The following is a 24,637-nucleotide window of genomic DNA, read 5'->3' as shown; positions in this document are numbered from 1 at the left end:
TTTTGATGTAATGGTAGATATAGACTGAATGAACCTCAAAGGAGAGGAAGTTACTGAATGATGGTAGTAGAAGGCAAAGCTCGAAAAACACTAGTTTCCTTATACCTGTAAATGTGGGATAATAATAATTGTACTTTAAAGGGATTTTGGAATGAAACAAATATTTGAAGAGCTTTATCAAGGTGAGCTGATATGTTGTAGATGACTCAAACCCTTAATGGTACATCGAGTCCTTCATGTCATGGATAGGGAACACAGCATGTTAGAGAGAGCCTGGGAATCAAGATCTTAGTTCTGACACATCCTGGCCGTGACCCTGGATAAGGAACTTAATTATCACTCTCCTACCACCCCTTAACCTTGCCCTGAAACTATTTAAAGTTACAAACTGCAAACGAGGCATCAGTCAAGGGAATTCTTCAGTGGAGAGTAGTCTATCTCACTGGGATATGCTTAGTTCTATCATACTTTCCTGTGAATCAATTTATATCCAAAGAACTTCTATGAAAATAAGGTATTACCATGATAATAACAATAGTGTTAATAATGACAACAACAACAACAGAGACAATATCCTTCAGAGGTTCAAGAAAAAAACATACATATGAATGGAAATCTATTATATTATACTTATATGTCTTCCTTTCAAATGATTATTGACACTAAGAAGTCTTGTTAAAGCATTAAGTATATTTTCTATGAAATGTTGACAGTTTTTCATATTATTAGTTATTTAATGAAGGTCAAGATGTCTTTCACAAAATGCCTAACACACATTTTTTTCTCATTTAGAATTAGTGTTAAAAACCCAACAATTCTGGTATGCTTAACCCATTCAGGACTGATATAAAGTAATCTAATCTAATTTAAAAGTTAATTAGCATAGCTAAAAACTACTTATTCTGATAATATAAATCCATCAGATAATCTATTACCTAACTCATTAACTAGAGTGTTCTTATTTATAGACAATAATTGGAAGGTCTTTCCAATCAATTTTTTCACAGTTGTCACTGGGAATGTCATTTAGGCACTTTTTGTCATAAAGTTTTTTATACTGTGAAACAAAGACTTGAATGAGATTGAAAAGGTAATATTTAATCTACTTCAGAACATAATAGGATTTTAAGCCATACATACATTTATGGTATGTATTCACATATATGTAAATATGTGTGTGTACATATATATATGAGATGGTTGATTAATTATATATTACTTTTTATTTTGACTGAAAGCAGAGATATATGGGTATATATAATTGGGTAGCACCCTTGGTAATACTCTTATTACTCCATACACCTTACAGTAATAAAATGACTGCTTTTATTTAGTTATATAATTAAACCTTTAATTTAACCTAGCATTCCTCTCAGATTATACTCAATTAACAAGCTTATAACATATTTTTAAGCATGAGAACAAATCATTTAATTTCTTCACCAGTAAGTTTTACAGGAGTAAATGTATTACAGACAGAATTTCATTTTTTATAGGTTTGCAGGAACATAATAATGGCTCCACTGCATTTAAATTTCTTAAAATCACAACTGTAATGCTCAATTATGCACAAGGTACACTAGTACATGTGAGATATTTACTTTTTTGAATTAACTTTCAGGTCTTACCTTAGTTATCTTCACAACAGCCTTGCCAGGCAAGTAAAGTACAACAAATATTTATGAACAATTTGGTTCTACAGGATTTTTCCTAAATAACACAACATATGTGTGTGTATGTATGCACACATGCACATGCAATATATATATATAACAAAGCAATTTTAGTGTGTAAAGACTGATGACAAGGCAGCCAAAATGGCCAAAGCAGAGAAAACTGGCTATTAGGAAGGCAGAAGATAATATAAAAAACCATGATTCTCCTCATAATTTTTTTATCTACTAGCCTGAATTTTTATTTACCTTCGAGGATGATTGGCATCAAACAAAGTTGTATCGTCATCATCATCATCTTGTTCTAAAGGTGTTAATTCCATATTTTCTAGATTTGTGTCCAAAACTCCATATCTTCGCGTCTTTCTATTTCTTCTTCTCATTCTACAAAATATGCATGATAAAAAATTAGTTACAGAGCAGTTAAAATGTATGGAAGATTCTCATTTGATAGTAACTTAACTATTTGTAACAGCAAGGACCCTAGCATACATAGGAGGGCCTGCTGTACAGGTTCTTAGACCTGCTTTTATAAAAGGAAAGAAACTTTTGAGAGGTCAACAATTTACTTTAATCAGGCACATAGATCATTCACTTAGTTCAGGGGAAAACGTCAGCACCCTGAATTTTAGAGAAAATACAAACCCAGAAATTACAAACAGAAAGATCAACAGACAGGGCTTCCAACTGTCTGACCATACATACATAGTTACCAGAAAGAGAAACATCAACATGTGGGTTTTCAAAGGCAGGGGGGCTCCTTAAAGGCTGCCCAGAGTCTCATCTGGCCAAACAAAAACACTTCCAATGAGTAAGGCCCAAAGTAAAACCTCACTTCAGAGTATTTATACCCTTTTCAGAGCTGGAGGGCAGGACTCTGACCCAGTGCCTCAATAGAAATTAACAAAAGGTATTGAGGCCTATTATTAATGGGTGGGGAAGATCTTTCACTCTTCCCCCCACTCACCATTAACCTTAAGTTACTATTACACTGTTTCATTTAAATTCACCCTTACTTACACTATACACACATCTAGTGATACCCTACATAAGCTACATATTTTTTTCACCTTGAAATGATGTATTCAGCATAATGAAATAGTATATTCTGTGCTAGGATTTTTTCAGTAATACCGACCTTGGGAAATAAGGGCAATTAAGAGGAATGAATATATGCCTTAAGAACTGTTGAAGACACAGTCCATACATGAGGTCCTTTAGATAGTAATTAACTAAAGACTGGGGTGATTTGAATATTCCCACCTAAGGAGAATAAGCTGAGGAAAAATTGGGCTGTTCAGTCCTGGAACTATGAGAAGAGAAAAATGAAATAAAATGATTATGATTATGAGAGGTTTTTGCTTGCCTAATATAAACAAGTACACACGTATGTAGACTGGTGTAGTGTGAAAAGGGGCAGAAGTCAATATTAAAAGCCTAAAGACATTAATCAGTTCTCAAAGATGGCACAAACCTACTTCTTAGCTTTTTTTTTTCTTTTAGAAGCCCAGTCCTAATACCTTATTAAAAAAAGCTATAACCTTTGTTAGAAAGAAGTATAACACCAATTATGTAAACAATTAGCTTTATCTTAGTGACTCAAAAAAAGGCTGCCTGAGAGACTCTGCCATAAAAACATATCCAAACTAGGTTAGCAGAAAATTGCAACAAAAAATCATTGTAGGGAACAAAGCAGAAATGCTAGTGAAGCTTCAGAAAATCCCAAATGACACAAGATAGTCATTGCTGTACCACAATGAAGAATTCACCATGAAAGGATTCTCTGTCAGCCTTTATTCATTCTCAACTTTCGCACTCCTGACACCATTCAAATGTCGGACAAGATTTACAATCTTGAGACACAAACCCAGGATCATCCTTTGTCATTTAATCTTTCTTTGTCAGTTAGCGAGTTTTTATATGGTATTTCTCCTTCTTCCTTTTCCCTGAAATCATTTCTTTGGATCTTCAGAAATTTCATATTTGAGTTTCCTGTCCCTGCTCAGATGACTCTTTCTTTAAGCATTTTAATCCATAGGATCCTTCTTATTCATCCTTTGAACCTAATCTCTCAAAGGCTAAAAACAGGAAACACAACAGACTATGCTCAGCTTTTCTGTCTTATATAACAAATTCTAGAAGCAAGTGGACATTTTTTTTGTACATGTCCCCAGCAACCATTTCTTACTTGTTAGGAAGAATAATTCCCTTTTGTTGGTTCCTTAAGTTTTTGAAGGAGGAAATTGTTTCTAAGTGAAGTAAAAAAAAAAAAACAAAAAGAAAGAAAACAAAAATAAAACTATAGTAATTAAAGCTGAATCAATAAAAAAGCAGTACCATATAAGATACAGGGTTTATGAATAACATTTGAAAGCTGATGTACTTAAGCAGAAAGATGCTATTCAGCCTTCCCATCCTAAATCCACACAGCCAGTACAAGCAACCTCACAAAGACTTTTGTTTTGGGGTACAGCTATTGAGGTCCTCTCACACCTATGAAACAACCCCTTCACAGTCCTGAGACATGAGAAACACTGATCTGGTTCACCTACATGTGAAAAAAGGGAATGCAAATGTGTGAGATGGTAGGGAAAGGACTTTCATGTACAAGGAGTCAGGAAACCAAGCTGCAGAGAGAACAATCACCAGTGAATTTATTCTGGGCAGAAACCCAGCCAGCCTTTCCTTTCAACCTTCCTCCCTTCAAAGGAAGCTGAGAATATCCTTCACACCTACACACCCAACAGACCTTTCTAGCCTTAACATATGTAATAGTCCTTCATGTTAGAATTCAACGTGAATTCTGGCTTTCCTCAGACGCTATATTTTGTCTTAGTCTGCTCTCCATGCCTGGAATGAGATTCTCTTCACCTCTGCCTCTGGCAATTTAAGCAGGAAGATATTTCCCATTCATAAATAGGCTCATGTGACCTACTTAGATCACATGGAAGCCTAAGTTACGTGTGGTAGGAGGAGCTTGCTGATCGAGTGGAACAGGAAGGGTGGAGCAGAGCAGGGAGGAACTTGGTCAGGCTAGTCAGAGCTATCTCCCAAGCAAGTAAATCTAAAGTAAATTTCATAAAGACAGAAGGCAAATAAAGAATTAAAAGACTTGCAATATTGCTATCAGACAAAAAAAATAATTCACAAGAGGTAAAAGAGAACTACATTACATATAAAGTTTAAAGAAACAAAAAACCCATTGATTTCACTATTTAAGGAGTATTCCACATAAGGAAATTCACTCTGTCAAAGCAAATCAACATCCGCTTTGAAACTTAATCATCTTTGATTTAGTGGTCTAGGATAGTAGGAAGTTGAACAAATGGCCAAGGATCACAAGGTCAATAAAATGACAAGTAGTAATCGGACTCACATCTTCTGGATTCCAAGGTCACATCTGTATCCACTACACCATGCTGCCTCTAGGGCTTAAAGGTATCATATATAATGAAACAATATTACTATTTAATATGTATACTTATCTATCCACACACATCAAATGGCATAGAACCTAAATTCAAAAATAAAAAGCTAGTTGAACTGTAATGCTGTACTATTACATATGTAATAAAACAGCCCTAGAAGTTCTAAATAGTCCTCTCTTAATGGCCTAATATAAGAGAAATATAAATTTTTTAAAAATTGTGGAAGAATTGTAATTGAACAAACTGTTGAAGAGGTGAGAGCTGAAACATAAAAGATGGTCTGAATAGTGAAAACTTAAATAAATACACCCACACGCCATGATCATATGGTACCTTTGTAAAAACAATGTTGGAACACTTAGAAACAATGAACACTGACAGGAGAAACATGCAATGCAGCCATTATAGTCCATAACATACTATGGCAAGGTCCATATTAGTGTGAAGCCACAGAAGTGAATTTTCACTGTTCAGAATTATAATTATGTAAATTATAATGGTAACTGGTTCTAACCCAATGGAAACAAGTCGTTCAAATATGAATAATGAAAATACTTCAGAGGATTCATTATTCACATTAACCAGGACCTAGCTAGTAAAAAAGGTAAGAAACAAAAGGAGAATATATAAAACTAGATGGTAACTTGGCATTCTGAGTAAAGAGTAGGTAAAAAAAAAAACACAACATAAAAGCAAACAACAATTACACAAAAGAAAATAATAATTAGACAACACACCAAAATGTTAGGGTTGTAGCTAAAGGAGTCCTTAAAGGACAACTGTTCTCTCTTACTAATAATATATATTAAGTAGAAAAAAGATGACTAATAAACTAACCATTAATTGAAAAAAAGCTAGAAAATAAAGTTAATAAACCCAAGAGAAGTTCAAAAGAATATGAAACAGCAGAAATCAGAAAAAAATTGATGAAATGGAAAATTAAAAGGTAACTGAAATGCAAAATAAAAAGTTGAGTCTTTGAGAAGATTAAAAGGCCAATAATTAGTTAACACAATTGAAAAAATATTAAAAATAAAGTATATTCATAATAGAGGGGAAATACAATGAATTACTAGGTCTTACTATACACAACTAAATGCTAGGAAAGATGAAAAGATAAAGGAATGAATGGTAATCTACAAAAATCTAAACTGCCCAAATAAACAAAATAGAGTTTAACGCAACTTAGAAAATTAAAGTAAGAGTCATATAAGAAAGTCATTTAGAGAAGGGAAGACCACTAATCCAGAAGGATGAATTAATACCTCTGCTACTTTTTAAGAAGTGAAAACACTACCAAAGTGCGATTCTGAGAGAACATGGTCCCAATACCTAAAAAAGGGAGAGATAAGTAGAGAGGAAATCATAGACCACTATTAATAGAAACAAACCAAATCACTGTGATAATAAAATCTTTGAGATAATGTAGCAATAATTAAAGTAAAACATCTAGATGAAAATAAGCACAAAAGGATCATATAAAACATAAAAAATAAAAATGTATAAAGGATGATACAAAAAAGGATTAAAAGCATATATCTAAAACCAAAAGCATATGTGTTGAATAAGCTTTCCTAATAAATAGTAGTAAAGCATGTTTATCTCTTTTCTCCATTATTACTTGGCATGTAAGTTCTGGTAATACTACCTTTAGCAATAAGACAAGAGAAATAATTAAAGGTATAAGCATTGGCAAAGAGAAAACAAAATCATCCTTATTTGAGATTACAGTATTTACTTAGAAAACCCTGGATAATTAGTAAAGAAAATATTTGAGAAAATAATTTAAGCACCAGGATTCAAAGTAAGTTTGTGAAATAATAGCATTTTTGAATAGGAAAAACAGAAATCAGTAGGATAAGGCAGTAAAAAAGAAAAATTCTATTTAAAATAACTACAGAAATGCATAAAATATGTGAAAGTCAAGTCAGTGTAACAAATAAACATTCAAGACTTATGTAAACTACAGTTAGAACCAAGCAGGGTAGTTAATGTCAAATGAAAAGACAACCAGGATTTTGATCTTTCTATAAAGGGAGACTATGGGAGGAGTTTCTTGCTCAGCCTTGCAATCAGTGAGGCAGAAGCCATTAAGGGCCCTGATGAAGTATGAATACCAAAGCTGAAGTGGTTTCTATGATGACGAGTTTCCTAGTGATAAGCCTACTCTGGAAGAGCATAACGCTGATGGTGGTGGAGTCAAAACTAAACAGTGCAGCTGGCAGTAAATGGAGATGCCTACTCAAATATGACAAAATGATATGATAATACTTAAATTTTCAGATTTAATTCTATACCAAATTACCAAAGGCTTACTATACAGAGAAGACAGGGATAAAAATGGTACCTGTGATTTCACTGGTATATGGAACTACCAGATGAGGAAACTTAATTTACACTACAAAGTTACATGACTTTTCTAGGTTCACAAAGCCGTAGGTGTTAGAAGAGGGACTCAAGCCAAGATCTTCCTGACTTCAAGACTAGCTCACTATCCATTATTCCATGCTACCACTATACTTGTAGAGTTTGGAATGGGGGACAGACAATTTTAAGAAATAATAGAGATGCTCACTAAATAATGGAATGGGAGGAAGTAGAATCAGAAGCAACTACACTCAGTAGTCTAGTATCTAATAAACTGAAGAACAGAAACTTGGAGACTCTCTATTCAATAAGAAGTACAGGGAAAACTGGAAAGTAGTTAGGTTTAAAATTTAAAAAAAAAAAAAAAAAAGACCGTTTAGACCAGAATTTTACAACAGAAACTACAGTTGCAAATGGATACAGGACACATGACAAAAGGTCTGACACAGTCATGAGACATGAGAAACACTGATCTGGTCCACCTATGTAAAAAGAAGGTAGACCCATGATCTCATCAATTGAGGTGCTGCAATGATTAAGAGCACAACCTATCCTCATCTAACAATTCTGTGTGGTTCTTATCTTATGTCCTCCCAAAAGTTCAATACAGAGGGTCCTTCTGATGTGAATTTCCCTTCCTCACTTCCCCCTTACATCTTGAGGGCACCATGGTCCTATGGCCATGTACCTCTTTTCTCCTGCTCTTGCCAGGTGCCTGGGGGCCATCTCCAGTCATTCTGATCTATATCTTGCCCCTGGACCCAGATGGCGCCAAAGAAGAAAGTGAGGCTGGTGACTTTGCACAGTCCTCCCTCACTTAAATCCAATTCACTTACGAGTCATGGCATCACCTTCCTTATATTATGGTCTTCTTTGAGATTGATCAACAACAGCCAGGTAAAGAGCCTATATTCTCTTCTAAGCATGTGTTTCTGTGATGATGTCCTTTCTTGTTCTTTTGAATTCCGTCAGATGTAGCCTGCTCACAACCACTATTTACCTCATCACTTCCTTAAAAAAAGTGAAAGGAAATTTTAGAGGGAGATAATCTTTCCCAATTATCTTTAGAGGGTGAATTCTTAACTAAATAATAGATAAGGGTACTCAGGTGGAAAAAAAGAAAGAAAAAACAGGTAATTTCAATCACATGAAAATTCAGACAACATAAAGAGAGAAACTCATGGTGAGGATAAGGGGGTACTTGTGCTATATCTCTCCAAGAAAAGTCTGAAATTCTACATATATAGAAAATTAAGACAAATGTGCAAAGCCAGGAGCCATTCTCCCCAATGAATAAGTGATCCAACGATATGAACATTTTTTCATAAAAAATTCTACAAACTTTTTACAGCCAAAGGAAAAAAGGCTGTTAAAAATCACTAATAAGAACCAACATATATTAAAACCAATCTGAAACTTAACATCAAATGAAACAAATTGGGAAAGATAACATGAGATGGAAATAAGACGATGCTGGAGGATATATAGGAAAACAGGCACATTAACATATTATTGGAGGAACAGTAAATTGGTCCAATTGTTCCACAAAATTATTTGGAATATGAAAAAAAAGTGACTCAAGTGTCTTTTTGACCAAGAGATAGTGTTATTGGTTAAAGACAAAGAAGGAAATCGCAGTTACCAAAATAATCATGAAGCATATTTTGTGGTAATAGATAACTAGAAACAGTTGGTGCCCATCAACAAGGAAATGGATAAACAAACTGGGGTCAAAGAATGCAATGGAGTATTATTGCACAATGAGAAATGCTCAATGTGAAGAATTCAAAGAAATATAAGACCTTCATAAACATACATAACACAATGTGAGGAGAAGTAGGAAATCATTGTACACAACATCTACCACAATATTGGGAAAACTATTAGCACAATTGACCATATCAATAACAAAAAACAAAAATCATAGGATTATGTCAATAGATGCAGAAAAAACTTTAGACAAAATGGAACTTTCAATTCCTGTTGAAAACAATGGATAACACAGGAATAAATGGAGCTTTAATTTCCTTGTTCAAAAAACTGCAGTGGCTTTCTATGACCTCCAGAATCAAAATACTATCTGGCTTTTAAGGCCCTTCATGGATAACCTGCCCACTTCCTACTTTTCCAGTTTTCTTATACTTTATACCTTTCCCCATATTCTGTGATCTAGAGACACTGACTTTTTTACTGTTCCTTGATAAGAACATATCATCTCTAATCATTTTCACTGACTGTCCCCCATGCTTTTAGGGAGGGAGGAGGAACATTTTCCTTCCTCCCCATCTGCCTTTAGGCTTTCCTGACTTCCTTAAAGTCTAAACTAAAGCCCTAAGTGCTGCAAAAAACAAAACAAAAAAAAGCCTTTTCCATTGCTCCTTAATCTTAGTTCCTTCCTTTCGAGATTACCTCCAGTTTATTATATATAATATCTACACACACACACAACCCCTCCCCCATACATATATTATGTTTGTATAAAAAATTTATATATGCATATATGCACACAAATATATATATATACACATATAATATATACATACACATGACACTCTGAATCAATGGAAAAAACAGTATCAAATGAATTAGATTTTTATTAATATGAGCATATTTATTTTCAGAATGTTCCAAAGCAGTGCATACTGATTAAGTAAAAAAATCAACAGACATATTCAAGCTATTAAGAGAAAGGTGATCCTTTTGTACTTCACAATGAATGTCATTGCTATTTGCAATTATAATCATCATTATTAAATGTCTTGTATTTATAAAGCAGTTCTCATCTCAAAAATTCTCTGTAAACATTTCATTAGCTTTCAAAATGTCATCTCCAATTAAAAGGCCAAGAAGTCAAAGGCCTAACAAAAAAAAAAAAAAAAGGAAAGGAAAAAACGGAAGCTTTGCTTCAGGTCCTCCTGGACAACTGGCTCTTGATTCAAAATTCCTAATGTTGGGAAAATATCAGGTGTTCTGAATTTCTGAAAAACAGAAATCCTAACTTCTCATTCATTAGAAAATTCTTAAGGTTTAGGATAATGATTTTTATGCTATGAAAGTGAAATCACATAGAATTCTAAGACAAACTACCATTTACCTTACTAATTCCGCTCAGTCACAGCTGCTATGAGTACCTTGGTGGGGTCAGGTTTAATCTTTATATTCCTGAGGAACCCATATCCCAGACAGACATGGAATGCCAGATACTGTTGAGGGAGGAAAGGGAATAAGTATTTATATAGCATCTACTAAGTTTCAGTTCAGTTCAAACTAAACTGCCAAACCAAACTATGCTTCAGAGAGCGCAACTCCGATGGGCTGGCTACTTGTTTGAATACAAAATGTATGCTTGCCAAAAAGACTATTTTATGGAGAACTCACATGGGGCAAGTGATCACGTGGTGATCAGAAGAAGAAATACAAGGACACTCTCAAAGTCTCTCTCAAGAACTTTGGATTTGATTGTGGGACATGGGAGACACTGGAGCAGGACCACTCAGCATGGTGTGCCCACATCAGAAAAGGTGCTATGCTCTATGAGCAAAGCAGAATTGAAACAGCGCAAAGTAAACATAGAATGTGCAAATTTGGAGTCACCACCCCAAATGTTCACACGGACTATCTGTACCCAATCTGTGGTAGAGCATTCCAAGCTTGTATTGGTCTGATCAGCCACAGTGGGACACACTGAAACTTCACTTTATCATGGTGATGTCATTTTGGTCCTTTTCAAGAACAAAGGACAACAACCAACCACTAAGTTCCAAGCACTTAGTTAACCATTTTACAAATATTATTTTATTTCATCCTCACAACAACTCAGAAAAGTAAATGCTATTATTATTCCCATTTTACAGTTGAGGAAATGAAGCAAACAGAAATTAAGTGACTCACCCAGGGCCACAGAACTAGTATCTGAGATAGGATTTGAATTCAGATCTTCAAGACTCCAAGTGCAGTGCTCTAATAACAGCACCAGCTACATGCCTGCATATTGGGTGGGGATGGAAGGGGCATAAAGTAAAAAACAAGGTCACATCTACCACATGGGGGAAGGTAGATTGTGACCTCTTCTCACTCTCTGAATGGCTAAACTTCCAACCCTAAGGATCAAGCTACAGCTCCCTTGTGGTTACTTCAAGGACCTCACTTTGGACACCACTGCTCTAAGTTGTCTCAAATATTCTTGCTTTTTTTAGATAAAGAGGTAGAATGAATGTCATGTAAAATTAACTTCAGGGATGAACTACAGATTGAGTTAGAATTTTTTTTCTATAGCATCAAGATGACTCAAATAAACAGTAGTAATTTAGGTAAATCATTAAGGTATGGCTATAATAAATGGTTCCCTAGAAAACAGCTGAAGTCAAAATTTATCAAGTAACTAACCATCTGGGGGCGGAGCCAAGATGGCGAAGTAGAAAGACGCACATACACATAGCTCCGAACCCACAAACAACAGAACGGCAGAGGGGACCAAGCCAGGGCGAATTCTGCACCCAGAGACCACGGAGTATTGGAGCGAGGGAGATTCCTGCTCCAGAGAGACGTGCGGACCTCTCGCGGGGGGTCCTTCGCGCCGCAGACTGGGCGCCTGCACGGGGAGCAGAGTGCGGCCCTGCCGCGTCTGCGACACTGAGGGGAGGAGATCCGAGAGGGCTACCGGGACGGGATCTCCAGCGGCCACGCGGGTCCCTCCACCCACAGAGGGACCTGCAAACCTCTCTCAAAAGGTCCCTCGCGCTGCAGACGCGGAGCCCAGCCCGGACCTGCGGCGCGGCGGCGGCCACGGCTCTGAGAGGCACAGATCTGAGAGGGCTCCGGAGGTGGGATCTTCAGTGGCGGCACGGGCCCCCCCACCAACAGGTGACTGATGGGGATGGGTGAGAGAGTCTCTTTGGTGGGTTGAGAGGGGAGTGGGGTGCCCCCATGGCTTGGGCCCCCCCGGGAGGTGGGGGCTGAGAGGCGGCTGCAGACGGGGGCTCCCCAAACGGGCAGGAGCCTGGATCCATTGTGGAAGGTCTGTGCATAAACCCCCAGAGGGAACTATGCCTGAGAGGCGGCCCTGCCCCTGACCTCAGCACCTGAACTTAATTTAACACTGAATAGCAGCCCTGCCCCCGCCAAAAATCCTAAGGCGGGAAGCAGCATTTGAATCTCAGTCCCCAAACGCTGGCTGGGAGGACCAGGAGGCGAGGTGGGTGTGAGGAGAACATTCAGAGGTCAGGCCACTGGTTGGAGAAAATGCCAAGAAAAGGGAAAAGAAATAAAACTATTGAAGGGTACTTTACCGGAGAAAAGACACTTCCTCCCTTCCTTTCTGATGGGGAGGAACAATGCTTGCCATCAGGCAAAGACACAGAAATCGAGGATTCTGTGTCCCAGCCCACCCAATGGGCTCGGGCCATGGAAGAGCTCAAGAGGAATTTTGAAAATCAAGTTAGAGAGGTGGAGGAAAGACTGGGAAGGGAAATGAGAGGGATGAGGGAGAAGCATGAAAAGCAGATCAGCTCCCTGCTAAAGGAGAACCAAAAAAATCTTGAAGAAATTGGCACCTTGAGAACTAGCCTAACTCAGCTGGCAAGGGAGGTGCAAGGGGCCAATGAGGAGAAGAATGCTTTCAAAAGCAGAATTGACCAAATGGAAAAGGAGATTCAAAAGCTCACTGAAGAAAAGAGATCTTTCAAAACTGGAATGGTACAGATGGACGCTAAGGACTTTTCGAGAAAGACAGATATCTCAGAACATACCGCGCAGATTCGGAAAATGGAAGATAATGTGAAATATCTTATTGGAAAAACAACTGACCTGGAAAATAGAATCAGGAGGGACAATGTAAAAATTCTGGGACTACCTGAAAACCATGACCAAAAGAAGAGCCTAGACATCATCTTCCATGAAATTATCAAGGAAAACTGCCCTGAGATTCTAGAGCCAGAAGGCAAAATAAATATTCAAGGAATCCGCAGAACACCGCATGAAAGAGATCCAAAAAGAGAAACTCCTAGGAGCATTGTGGCCAAATTCCAGAATTCCCAGGTGAAAGAGAAAATATTGCAAGCAGCTAGAAAGAAACAATTCAAGTATTGTGGAAATACAATCAGGATAGCACAAGATCTGGCACCCTCTACATTGAGGGATAGAAGGGAATGGAATAGGATATTCCAGAAGTCAAAGGAACTAGGACTGAAGCCAAGAATCACCTACCCAGCAAAACTGAGTATAATACTTCAGGAGAAAAAATGGTCTTTCAATGAAATAGAAGACTTTCAAATTTTCCTGATGAAAAGACCAGAGCTGGAAAGAAAATCTGACTTTCTAACACAAGAATGAAGAGAACCATGAAAAGGCAAACAGCAAAGAGAAATCATAAGGGACTTACTAAAGTTGAACTGTTTACATTCCTACATGGAAAGACAATATTTATAACTCTTGAAACATTTCAGTATCTGGACACTGGGTGGGAGTACACACACACACACATGCACACACGCACACATACATAGAGACAGAGTGCACAGAGTGAACTGAAGAGGATGGGATCATATATTAAAAAAAAAATGAAATCAAGCAGTGAGAGAGAAATATTGGGAGGAGAAAGGGAGAAATTTTATGGGGCAAATTATCTCTCATAAAAGAGGCAAGCAAAAGACTTATTAGTGGTGGGATAAAGAGGGGAGGCAAGAGAAAAACATGAGGTCTACTCTCATCACATTCCACTAAAGGAAAGAATATAATGCACACTCATTTTGATAGGAAAACCTATCTCATAATACAGGAGAGTGGGGGACAGGAGCACAAGCAGGGTGGGGGGGAGGATGGAGGGGAGGGCATGGGGAGGAGAATGCAATACGAGGTCGACACTCATGGGGAGGGAAAGGACCATAAGAAAATAGAAGTAAAGGGGGACAGGATAGGATGGAGGGAAATATAACTAGTCCTATACAACACAACTAGTATGGAAATCATTTGCAAAACTAAACAAATATGGCCTATATTGAATTGCCTGTCTCTCAAGGGGAAGGGGTGGAGAGGGAGGGAGCTAAGGAGGTTAGAACTCAAAGTGTTAGGACCAAATGTAATGTTCTTACCACTGGGTAACAAGAAATACAGGTTAAGGGGTCAAGAAAGCTATCTGGTCCTACAGGACAAAAGAGAAGACGGAGACAAGGGCAGGGAGGGAGGATAGAGGAGAGAGCAGATAGGTCACAGGGGCAATTAGAAAGCTTGGGTCTGGGGGGGGGGAGGGGAAAAAAGGGGAGAAAATTTGTAACCCAAAATTGTGTGAAAATAAATGTTAAAAATTAATAAAAAAAAAAAGTAACTAACCATCTTTATACAATATAAGAGGCTAAATTCAGATTGGACCTTGAAAATGGATAAGACTTCAACAGACAGAAATGAAGAAATAGTTTTGGAAGATGGTTTTTATCTCACCCTGTTCTCCTTTGAAAAGAGGAGTGGGACAAAACTCAATCCTATCATCTGCCATGTGTGGTAACTGGGTATTCTGTGAGAGCATAGATGAAGATTAGGTACTGAGAAATGCAGGGATAGAAACAGATATTTAAGGGTCTTTGGCACTGAATTGTTAAGAACTGAATCTAAGACATTTCACCTAAGGGAAAGAACTTAGGAAAGCAAATGAGAAAAAAGAAGGGAAGGAGAGGATAAGACAGATGAAGACAGAGCCTTGCATCATTTTCATCTTTAAGAGGCAGAAGAAAGCAAAAAATGGGATTATAATGTCATGGTAACCAAGCCAGGAAGGAGTATAACAGGGAGTATTCAGTTCCAAATGCTACTTAAAAGTTAAGGAAAATTAAACCTCAAGCAAAGAACACTGGGCCTGGTAATTAGAAAGTCACCGGAAACCTCTGAACTTCAATTGAGTGGTAGTGATGGAAGACGAGTTTAAATACTCCCACCCAGGTCTCTTGAAGTTTGAGTCTTTTACTCAGGGAAGTAGCTCCCACGGCTTACTAAGTCAAAGAAAATTTGAAAGAAACTGCAAGTAGAGTGGAAAAAATCACAGCCTTCCCTACTAATGGGAGTAAGCAGTGAAAGGTAAGGAGTTAAATGAGGCAGCTAGGAGACAGTGGATAGAGAGCTAGGCCTGGTCTAGGAGTGGTCTGGAAGACCTAAATTCAAATCTGGCCTCAGACACTTACTAGCTGTGTAACCCTAGGCAAGTCACTTAACCCAGTTTGCCTCTGTTTGCTCATCTGTAAAATGAACTGGAAAAGGAAATGACAAAGTACTCCAGTATCTTTACCATACAAGCAGAAAGGGGGTCAGGGAGAGTGGTCATCACTGAAATGACTGAACAACAAGAAGTCCTGGGGATGGGGGAGTGAGAGATCCTTATCTGATAAGAACTGGGGTGGTGTGGGGGGTGGGACAAATAGGAAAGCATTTTGCCAGAAATTAGGTTTATTTCAGTATTTATACCACAAGTTCCACATGGAGAAACTTGAATGGAGAAAAATCTTTACATCAAAATATCATGAATTTATTTCAATTTTCCAAGCTATACAAGAAACTAACGCAAATGAATGAGAAGTGAAGAAAGGTTGTGAAGAGTTTCTAAAAGAAAAACTTTAACTATACATCAATCAAATCAACATTTATTAAGCACCTACTATGTGCCAGGCACTGTGCTAAGAAATGGGGATATAAAAGGAGGCAAAAGAGAGTCCTTGCCCTCAAGGAGCTTATAATCTAATAAGGAACAAATGTAAACAAACATATACAAAACAAACTACAGACAGGATAAATGGGAAATAATTAACAGAAGGAATAATTAAGAAGGGTTGGTGAAGCCTTCCTGTTAGAAGGGTGGATTTTAGTTGGGACTTAATGGAAACCAGGGATTTTAGGAGTCAGAGTGGTGGACAGAGAGCATTCCAGGCTTGGAGAAACCGCTAAAGAAAATACCCAGAGAAGAGATGGCCACAGTGGACTGGAGGGGGAGTAAAATGTAAGAAGACTGGAAAGGTAAGAGGGGGCTGGATTATAAAGGACTTTGAATGCCCAATGGAGTATTTTGTATTTGCACCTGGAAGCAATGGGAAGCCCACAGGAGTTTATTGAATAGGGTGGTGATATAATCAAACCTTGGCCTTAGGAAAATCATTTTAGTGGTTAAATGGAAGATGGATTGGAGTGGGGAGAAACGACAGGCAGACTCCTGCAATAATCCAAGTACGAGATATGAAGGCTGGCACTAGAGAGGTGACAGTATCAGAGGACAGAAGGGGGACAAATCTGAGAAACATAAAGATGGAATCCACTTCTGCTAGGACATATTCAGTTTAAGTTTTCTACTGGACAATCAGTTCAAGATGTCAGCAAGCCAGTTGGAGATGAGACTGGAGGTCAGAAAAGAGTTTAAGGCAGGATAGGTAGATTTGAGAATTGTAGGTGTAGAGATGGTAATTAAATCCAGAGAAGCTGATGAGATCACCAAGTAGAGTATTATAGAGGGACAAGAGAACTTTTAGGGACACATGAGGTGAGAGGGCATGATCTGGAAGATGAGTCAGCAAAGGAGGCAGAGGAGCTAAGAGAAACAGGAAGATAACCAGGAGAGAATGGTATGCCCAAAATCTAGAGATGAAATAATCAAAAAGGAGTTATCAATAGTGTCAAAAACTACAGAGATCAATGTCAAAAACTACAGAGATCAAGGAGAATGAACACTAAGAAAAGGACATTTGATTCGGCAAGTAAGAGATCTTTAGTAATAGGGAAAGCAGTTTCAGTGGAATAATAAGGTCAGAAACTGGATTGTAAGGGTTTAAAAGAGTGAAAGGAGAAAAAAATAAACTATATATATACACACACACACACACACACACACACACACACACACACACACACACAATCCAAATCATTAATAACAGAAATTCAAATTTAAATTTCGGGGTTTTACTTTATACCCTGAAACCGGTTAAGAAAAAACAAAAAAAGTAAAAATGTTAAGGCTGAAGAGGTTTGGAAAGACAACTAAGTATATTAGTATACTATTGGTGGAACTAATTGTTCTGGAAAAAAAAAGTGACAAAAGCTTGAATCAATCATCCGGCCTGCTACGGAACTAGGCAATGTGCAGTGTCAATGATAACAATTGGATTAAAAAAGTCCCTGAATTCAAAGAGCATTCATTCTAATGAGAAACAGCATGTAAAAAAAAAAAAACAAAACAAAACTACATACATTAAAGCTATAAATAAAGTAGATGGAAGGTGTAATTTCATGGTAAAAGCACTAGGAGTGGGGAGTAGACAGAAATCAGGAAAAATCTCCTACAAAAGGTGGAAGAAAACATTCATTTATTAAATTCCTCCAATGTTGTTTTTGTCCTTCGTTCTAGAAGAGGACCATGAGATTAAGATGATGACATGACTTGCACTTGACTTTATTTGAGTGAGGGAGGGCTGTGCAAGGTCACCAGCCTCACTTTCTCCTCCAGAGTCATCTGGGTCCAAGGCCTGACACTTACCAGGACCACTGGAGAAGGCCCAGGATGTAATGTGGGACCTTAGCCATTTCACACTAAGGTCTTACCAGATTCTCACTTTGAGTGAGATACACCCAATTCAATGAATTGGCCTCTTTAAGTAGTTACTCAAGGGACAGCCCCTTTTAATAAAAGAAAAAATAACAAAAAATCAAAGTGGGAGGGGAAGACCTTCAGGGTTCCTAGGTAAAAGAGAAACAGTTACTATTTAATAATTTAATTACATTCATTGTGCTAGGTGGGTGGGGCCCTGTTGTCCAATCTATGAGCTCCAGAGTGAATTGGGCTTAAGGCTTGTTCTTGAGCAAGAACTGAGAGGGAAAAGGAGGAGGGAGAAAGGGAGGAAGAAGGGGAAGGGGAGAGGGAGAGAAAGAGGGAGAGAGGGGAAAGGGAAAGAAGCTGCTATATATAGAATACAATTACAAGGTAATTTGGGAAGAGGCAACATTAGTAGCTAGGGGTAGGTTGGTGCAGGAAAGCCTTCATAGAGGAAGTAGCATCTGAGCAATGCTTAGACAGAAGCTAGAGATTCTATGACACAGAGTTGAAATGAGAAAGCATTCCAGATGTAAGGGATCACTTATGCAAAGGCAAAGAGGCAGAAGATGAAATGTCATGAAATGCCAGGCAACAACCAAACCAACAGACCAGTTAGAATGGAATAAAGTCTGTTATAGGAGCAAAAAGAAATGTCTGGAAAGGTAGGTGAACAATTTTAAATTCCAGGATGAGGAATTGTTATTTTATTCTGCAGTTAAAGGAGCCATTGAAAATTTTCAAGAGGTAAGGCAGGAGAGCGACATATATTAGGAAAACTATTTGGACCCATATATGAGACACTAGGAGAGACTGGAGGCAGGGAAGCCAAATAGAAGACTATTATAATAATGTAGATTTGAGGCTAAAAACAAAACACCTGAAATAAGAATAGAGGTTATTCAATTAGAGAGAAGTTAATGAAAGATGTTATATAGGTGTGATTTAAAAAAAACAAAAAACAAACAAACAAAAAAACCTTGGCCCGTCACTGTAGAGAGGTAAGTCAGAGATAACTCCTAGGCTGTGAAGCTGAGTTTCTAGAAAGAAGCACAGAAATCTGGAGGAATGAGTTTAATAAAATTATGAGTTCTGTCTCAGACATCCTGAATTTGAAATTTCTATAAGCCATTTAGGTAGGAACATTATTTATGGCTGTGAGTGATGGAATGCCATTGTTTCCAAAGATTAAGGATATAGGCCACACAAAGAGCAAAAGAGAAGCATTTGCTGGGCATAGCTAGAATTCAGAGAATTGTCAATCAAGAAGAAGAAACATGGATGTCAGGAAGCTATTTGATTAGAAAAGAAGCTAAGCTTATCATGTAATGAGAATGAATAACAGATGACTGTCCATTTATTCCACGGCTACGCAAGCAAAATCAAGAAATCATAGAGAGGAAGATTTAAGGGCAAGAGCTACAAAGGATGAGAAGATGTGGCTAATTTGTGATGTGCATCAATGACATCATTGATCAGAGTACCTTTTAAAGAATGGCTCCAAAGAACTCCCACTATGCCTACACAAAAACCTGATCTGCCTTCTGTGGGAGAAACGTGCTCATTCTAAACAAAGAACAATACTCATCATGAAGCCAGGAAAATTCTCATTTTAAGTTAGCCGCCAATTATTCTACATTTCTAGTGAATGGGTCGCTACCTAATGGTGAATATGCTTGCTTAGACAAATGCAAAGTTTTTTATGCTGTTCCCAATTCGAATTTCCCACTAGATGTAGCCTCCTGAACCTCCCACTTCATGTTCTCCTTCAAACGGCTCATTAAGTATGCATACAAGCTTCTGACCTTTTACCTGATCATAAGCCTGGTTCTGCTAGGTCACAACTCTGATTGGAACTAATCACCTCTGACTTACATTCTGCTATCACTCAAAGCTGGGAGTAGTTTTAATCCTGTGGAAATAGAATTCCTCCCTTTGTTTCCCGAACTTCCAAGTCTCAGCTCAGGTCACTTCTTCGGAGAGGCCTTTCCTGGAAACCCTTTGTTGAATTAACCTGTATTTATTTTTCTCTGTGTATATGTTGTATCCCTCTGGTACACATAAAGTTCTTTGAGCACAAAGACTTTTATTTTTCTATCACCAGTGTCTCACATAGAGTACAACATGTATGTGTGTGTGTGTGTGTATGTGTACATATACAGTTAATAAAATTCAATGTAATTAAAAATACATTTATACATTTATTATAGCAACATTGGTAACTTTTCTGCCAAGGAAACATCTTTTTGAGGGTTAGGAATCTGTATCTTCTATGTATATCTCCCAGTGTCCAACATAGAGTATGCTTTTAAAAAAAATTGTTGTGTATATATGTATATTGCATTTATTGTAGAAGCTTAATAAATAATTGCTGAATTTAACTGAACTGTTTAATCTCAACATTTATTTTAACTGAATTGGTCAAATTTAAACTTTTCATGGGCCTTGAAGGTGAAATGAAGCTTCAGAAATCTCTTTCAAAAAATGACTCCACCAATTCTTAAAAGCTATTTTCTGTCACAAGAAAAAAAAGTCACTAAATGAGACAGCAGAGATAGTACTATTATTAAATAAGTAAAATAATAAAATTCCAGCAAAATATTTTAAAATGCAGTGCCTACAGTAAAAATAAGATGTCTTACTACAAAGATCAACAAAATTTTACAACCCTAAAATTATGTCATTTCCATGATTTTTTAAATTTAAAATGACCAACAGATATTAAATACAGAAAATCATGGACAATATTGAAAGTCACAAAAGTTTAGACTATGGACTGTGCATTATTTTAGTGTTATTATTATTATTATTATTATTATTATTATTGCAACTGTTGTCCTCAAACACGAAGGGAAAAAAAATTACTAAAAACTACTGGATTTGTGATTTTAAGAAGCACTTATATTTCTTTAAAAATGCACATTTTCATTTGGAAAACATTTCAAGTAAAAATTTGTCACTGTTATGTATGAGACATTATTCATAAAAATAAGAAAAAAATGACTCAATGAATATAGGAATCACTACCTACAACTACTAGGATTAAAGCAATGACATCTGGAAGACAGCACGACATGACAGAGTCCATAGCGACTTATGATCGGTACTCCCTAAACAGATATTCACGTTTTCTCCTGTTTGGCTATTTTGTGTAATTTGTGGCTTGCATGTTTCAAATGTAAAATTCTGTAAGTATCATTTCTTTTAATAACAAAGTAAAATTCAAATTCTACCTCTGTCACTTACAAGCTAAATGACTCCAGTCACTGGGCATTTATGTGGAGCTCTTGAAGGTTAAGCTATATAGCTTGGGCTACAATGGTTTACCTTGGTAGAGGGCAATTTCAACACAAAGAGTTTCCTACACAATGAAATTTTATATAATTTACACCTCTGAATAGGTGAGGATTTTTTTTTTGTACCATACTTGTGATTTTATTGATTTAGGGAACTTCAAGTAAGAAAAATCTCTCTACCAATGCAGATCACCACCTCATACTGAAACTTACTTCGTTCTTAACTAGGGTGGGGAACCTGCAGCCTTGGAAGCCACATGTGGCCCTCTAGGTCCTCAAATGAGGCCTTTTGACTGAACCCAAACTTCACAAAACAAATCCCCTTAATAAAATGATTTGTTCGGTAAAACTTGAACTCAGTCAAAAGGCCACACCCAAGACCTAGAAGGGCACATGTAGCCCTCATAGTTGCAGGCTACCTACCCCTAAACCTGTGTGACACTGGCCCCTTTTACAATGTAGTGAAATCTATGGGTTTCTTCTCTAAATATTTTTAAGTGCATAAAATAAAACACATAGGATTACAAATTACTGAAATTTAGTTATCAAAATATGTAGTAAAATAAATTTAAGGACTCCAAATTAAGAAACCCAATTTTAAAGAGTTGTCTCATTGAGGGATGAAGCGACTTGCCTAGCGTTACACAGCTGAAATATAACAGAAAACCTGCTGCGTAACCTTATTTCAGATCCTGCTCTCTATCCACTAAGCCTACACTGACTCTCATAAGCTACAGTATAAAAATAAAACTAAACTACTAAAACAAGGATGATAAAATTTTACGCAAAAGTATATGCTGCAGATAAACTAAACATAACAAAATAAAAGTCTATTTCATTTTACTACTCTGACAGTTAAAGAGAGCAAGCATATCAATGTAATTCACTGAGTCTACCTGTGGTTTTTTATTAGATGTGAACTTTTTTTTTTATGTAACAAGCACTAAATATGTATAAATGAAAAAAAAATTCAAGTTAACACTTAGCACAGTTAAGAACTAAGCTAGAGGAAAATGTATATATACAGAGAGTGCATGTATTTTATACAACAAAAACCTACACTACTGATAAAACACTGGAAAAATGGTTAGCCTGGGTGTTTTTATTATGCCTTGCATGATGTTTAAAAAGGTTTGAGGGATAATTTCTGGGTAATTTAATAATTTTATTAATAAGACCTGTAGGCTACTAACAAAAATGCTCATTTAGCCATCTCTCTTAGACTAAAGACTCCTAATGGTGGTGGGGTCACAGTTTATCGGCCCTTTGAAAAGGAGGTGTTCCTGAGGGAAGCCTAATCACCTTTGACTGGTTAATTAAAAGGAAAGTGGGCTACCTTGGGGTACTATAACTTAGGTCATTCAAATCTTGGTCAAAGAGACATCAATTTCCATATCACATGCCTTGATAATAGGAAGAATCAACATTTTCCCAGGACCTGTCCATGTAAACACAAAGAACAAGAATACCCGCACCAGCTTAAATTTAGAATTTCTTTTACTGTCTGATTAGACCATGGCCTGGGTAAATCTTTGAGATCACCCATGCTGGTTGATTTCTAGATGAGGAAGTAGAAAAGGAAAAAAAAAACAAACTTTGGTCCTAATACCAAAATTAGTTAATAAATATAAAAAATATTTATTTTTCACACTGGACATCAAATTGATTTTTGGCCCTTTTTTGTTCAAAAGGTATTCTGGAAATTTTTTCTCTCTGTTTCTAGTTAACTGTCCAAAAAAAGGCAAACTGATTTTATTACTCTACAGTCAGAAAAAACAACAAACAAAAAATACCAACTCACAAATTTTTGACAATTGCCAAGAATTTTCAGTAGGAATTCCACCCCCATTAGGAACATAATAATCTTTGGTAGTACTTTTTTTTAAAGTATGAAGTATAGATATCTGAATATAAATAGTTAAAATTTATAAATAAAGTTGTACACACATACACACACGTACAAGATGGCTCACTGGCTCCACATTTTCAACCTTGGGGTAAAAGAAACCTCTGGGAATTATCTCACAAAAATTCCTAGGGCAAAGCCTCTATAAAGCAAATCTCTACACAGTAAGCCATATAAACAATCAAAATGTGTGCTTCTATATCTAAAAGCCAACAATAACCTTTTGTCTTTAAGAAGATAGGAATAGTGTCTGCTCTATTCCAAACAAATCTTTAGCAATACCTTGGTTCTAATGTATGTGATTTCTATGAAAAAGGAAAGTAATAAGCATTTACATTCCTACTTTGTGTCAGGCACTGTGCTAGGAGCTTCACAAACGTTTTCTCATTTGATACAACAAAAGTGGAAGGTGGGTCCTATTATCACCTTCATTTTACAGCTGAGGAAACTGAGACAGATTAAATGACTTGCCCAGAGCCAGTATATTTCTGAGGTTAGATTTGAACTGAGCTCTTCCTGATACCAACCCTAGTACTCTATTCACTGGACCATTTTGTACTTTTTTATAATTTATCAGTCAGTCATGACTGATACACTGAACACTAAGCTGGGAATGCAAAAAACAATTACTAACCAGGTGATGCCAGCTTTGCTGGCATTTTCTCAAAGAAAATGGGGGTACCACGCTTTGTTTTTGTGCCACTGTTTGGTTTATTTTTTAACTTTACCATTCACAGTAATCTGTCTTTTCTCCCCTTATCATTCCCCCTATCTCTTCTGTTATTCCAGCTCCAGGTGAAGAAAAAGATACCATAAATCCATATTAATATTATAAATATAACTCACATTTATATGGTCAAATAAAGGATCCTTCAGAGGAAAATAAAAACTGGAAAGCAAAGGAAATATTAAAATATGAAAAACTAAGTAAAAATTCCAAAGAGAAAAATCCTACTGCTTGATTTCAATGATTCCTTTACAAATATATCCAGAAAATATTATCAAAAACAGTGAAAAGAGCTGCCCATTCATTTCATAGGAGTATTTTATTTAATTGCAAAAACAAACAAAACCATCAAAAAAGCTGAAAGCATATTAAATTGCAATAATCAGAAAATGGTATGTTAATGTAACTAATGACACATTAAAGTAATGGAATAATAGAAAACAATTTAAGTGGACAAATATGAGGACTATAAAGAAATCTAAAAAGTACTTTATGAAATAATGCAAAGCAAAATTTGCAGAATCACACAGAGTACAGTAATTAAAATTATATGAGAAAAGGCTAATGAGAATGGACAGAGAATGTTGATGAAAAATTATAGAGAACTAACCTGAAAAAGTGTTTTGACACAAAATGAAACTGGTCAAATAATTTAAACATAATATAGATTTTGTATTGATTCTTA

The 24,637-nt window shown here is 36.7% G+C and overlaps 1 protein-coding gene across 2 annotated transcripts in view; it reads right to left on the bottom strand.

The window, feature by feature from the left end:
- FAM174A (family with sequence similarity 174 member A) overlaps nt 1–24,637 on the bottom strand; it is a 40,616-nt gene that overhangs the window by 4,293 nt on the left and 11,686 nt on the right. Inside the window, exons 2-4 of one of the 2 annotated variants that reach the window (XR_011964458.1) lie at nt 10,563–10,671; nt 8,305–8,479; nt 1,998–2,057 (exon numbers count right to left, since the gene is read on the bottom strand). Coding sequence is in view for 1 of the 2 variants with exons in the window: in XM_072597370.1 (XP_072453471.1) it covers nt 1,923–2,057 (135 nt within the window). In the remaining variant the exon portion in view is untranslated. Of the gene's footprint in view, nt 1–1,922; nt 2,058–8,304; nt 8,480–10,562; nt 10,672–24,637 lie in introns of those variants that run through there. The other variant, XM_072597370.1, reaches the window with a different exon arrangement.

The sequence above is a fragment of the Notamacropus eugenii genome, chromosome 3, assembly GCF_028372415.1.
Source record: "Notamacropus eugenii isolate mMacEug1 chromosome 3, mMacEug1.pri_v2, whole genome shotgun sequence".
NCBI classification, from domain to species: Eukaryota; Metazoa; Chordata; class Mammalia; order Diprotodontia; family Macropodidae; genus Notamacropus; species Notamacropus eugenii.
This window is presented reverse-complemented; position numbering and strand designations above follow the sequence as displayed.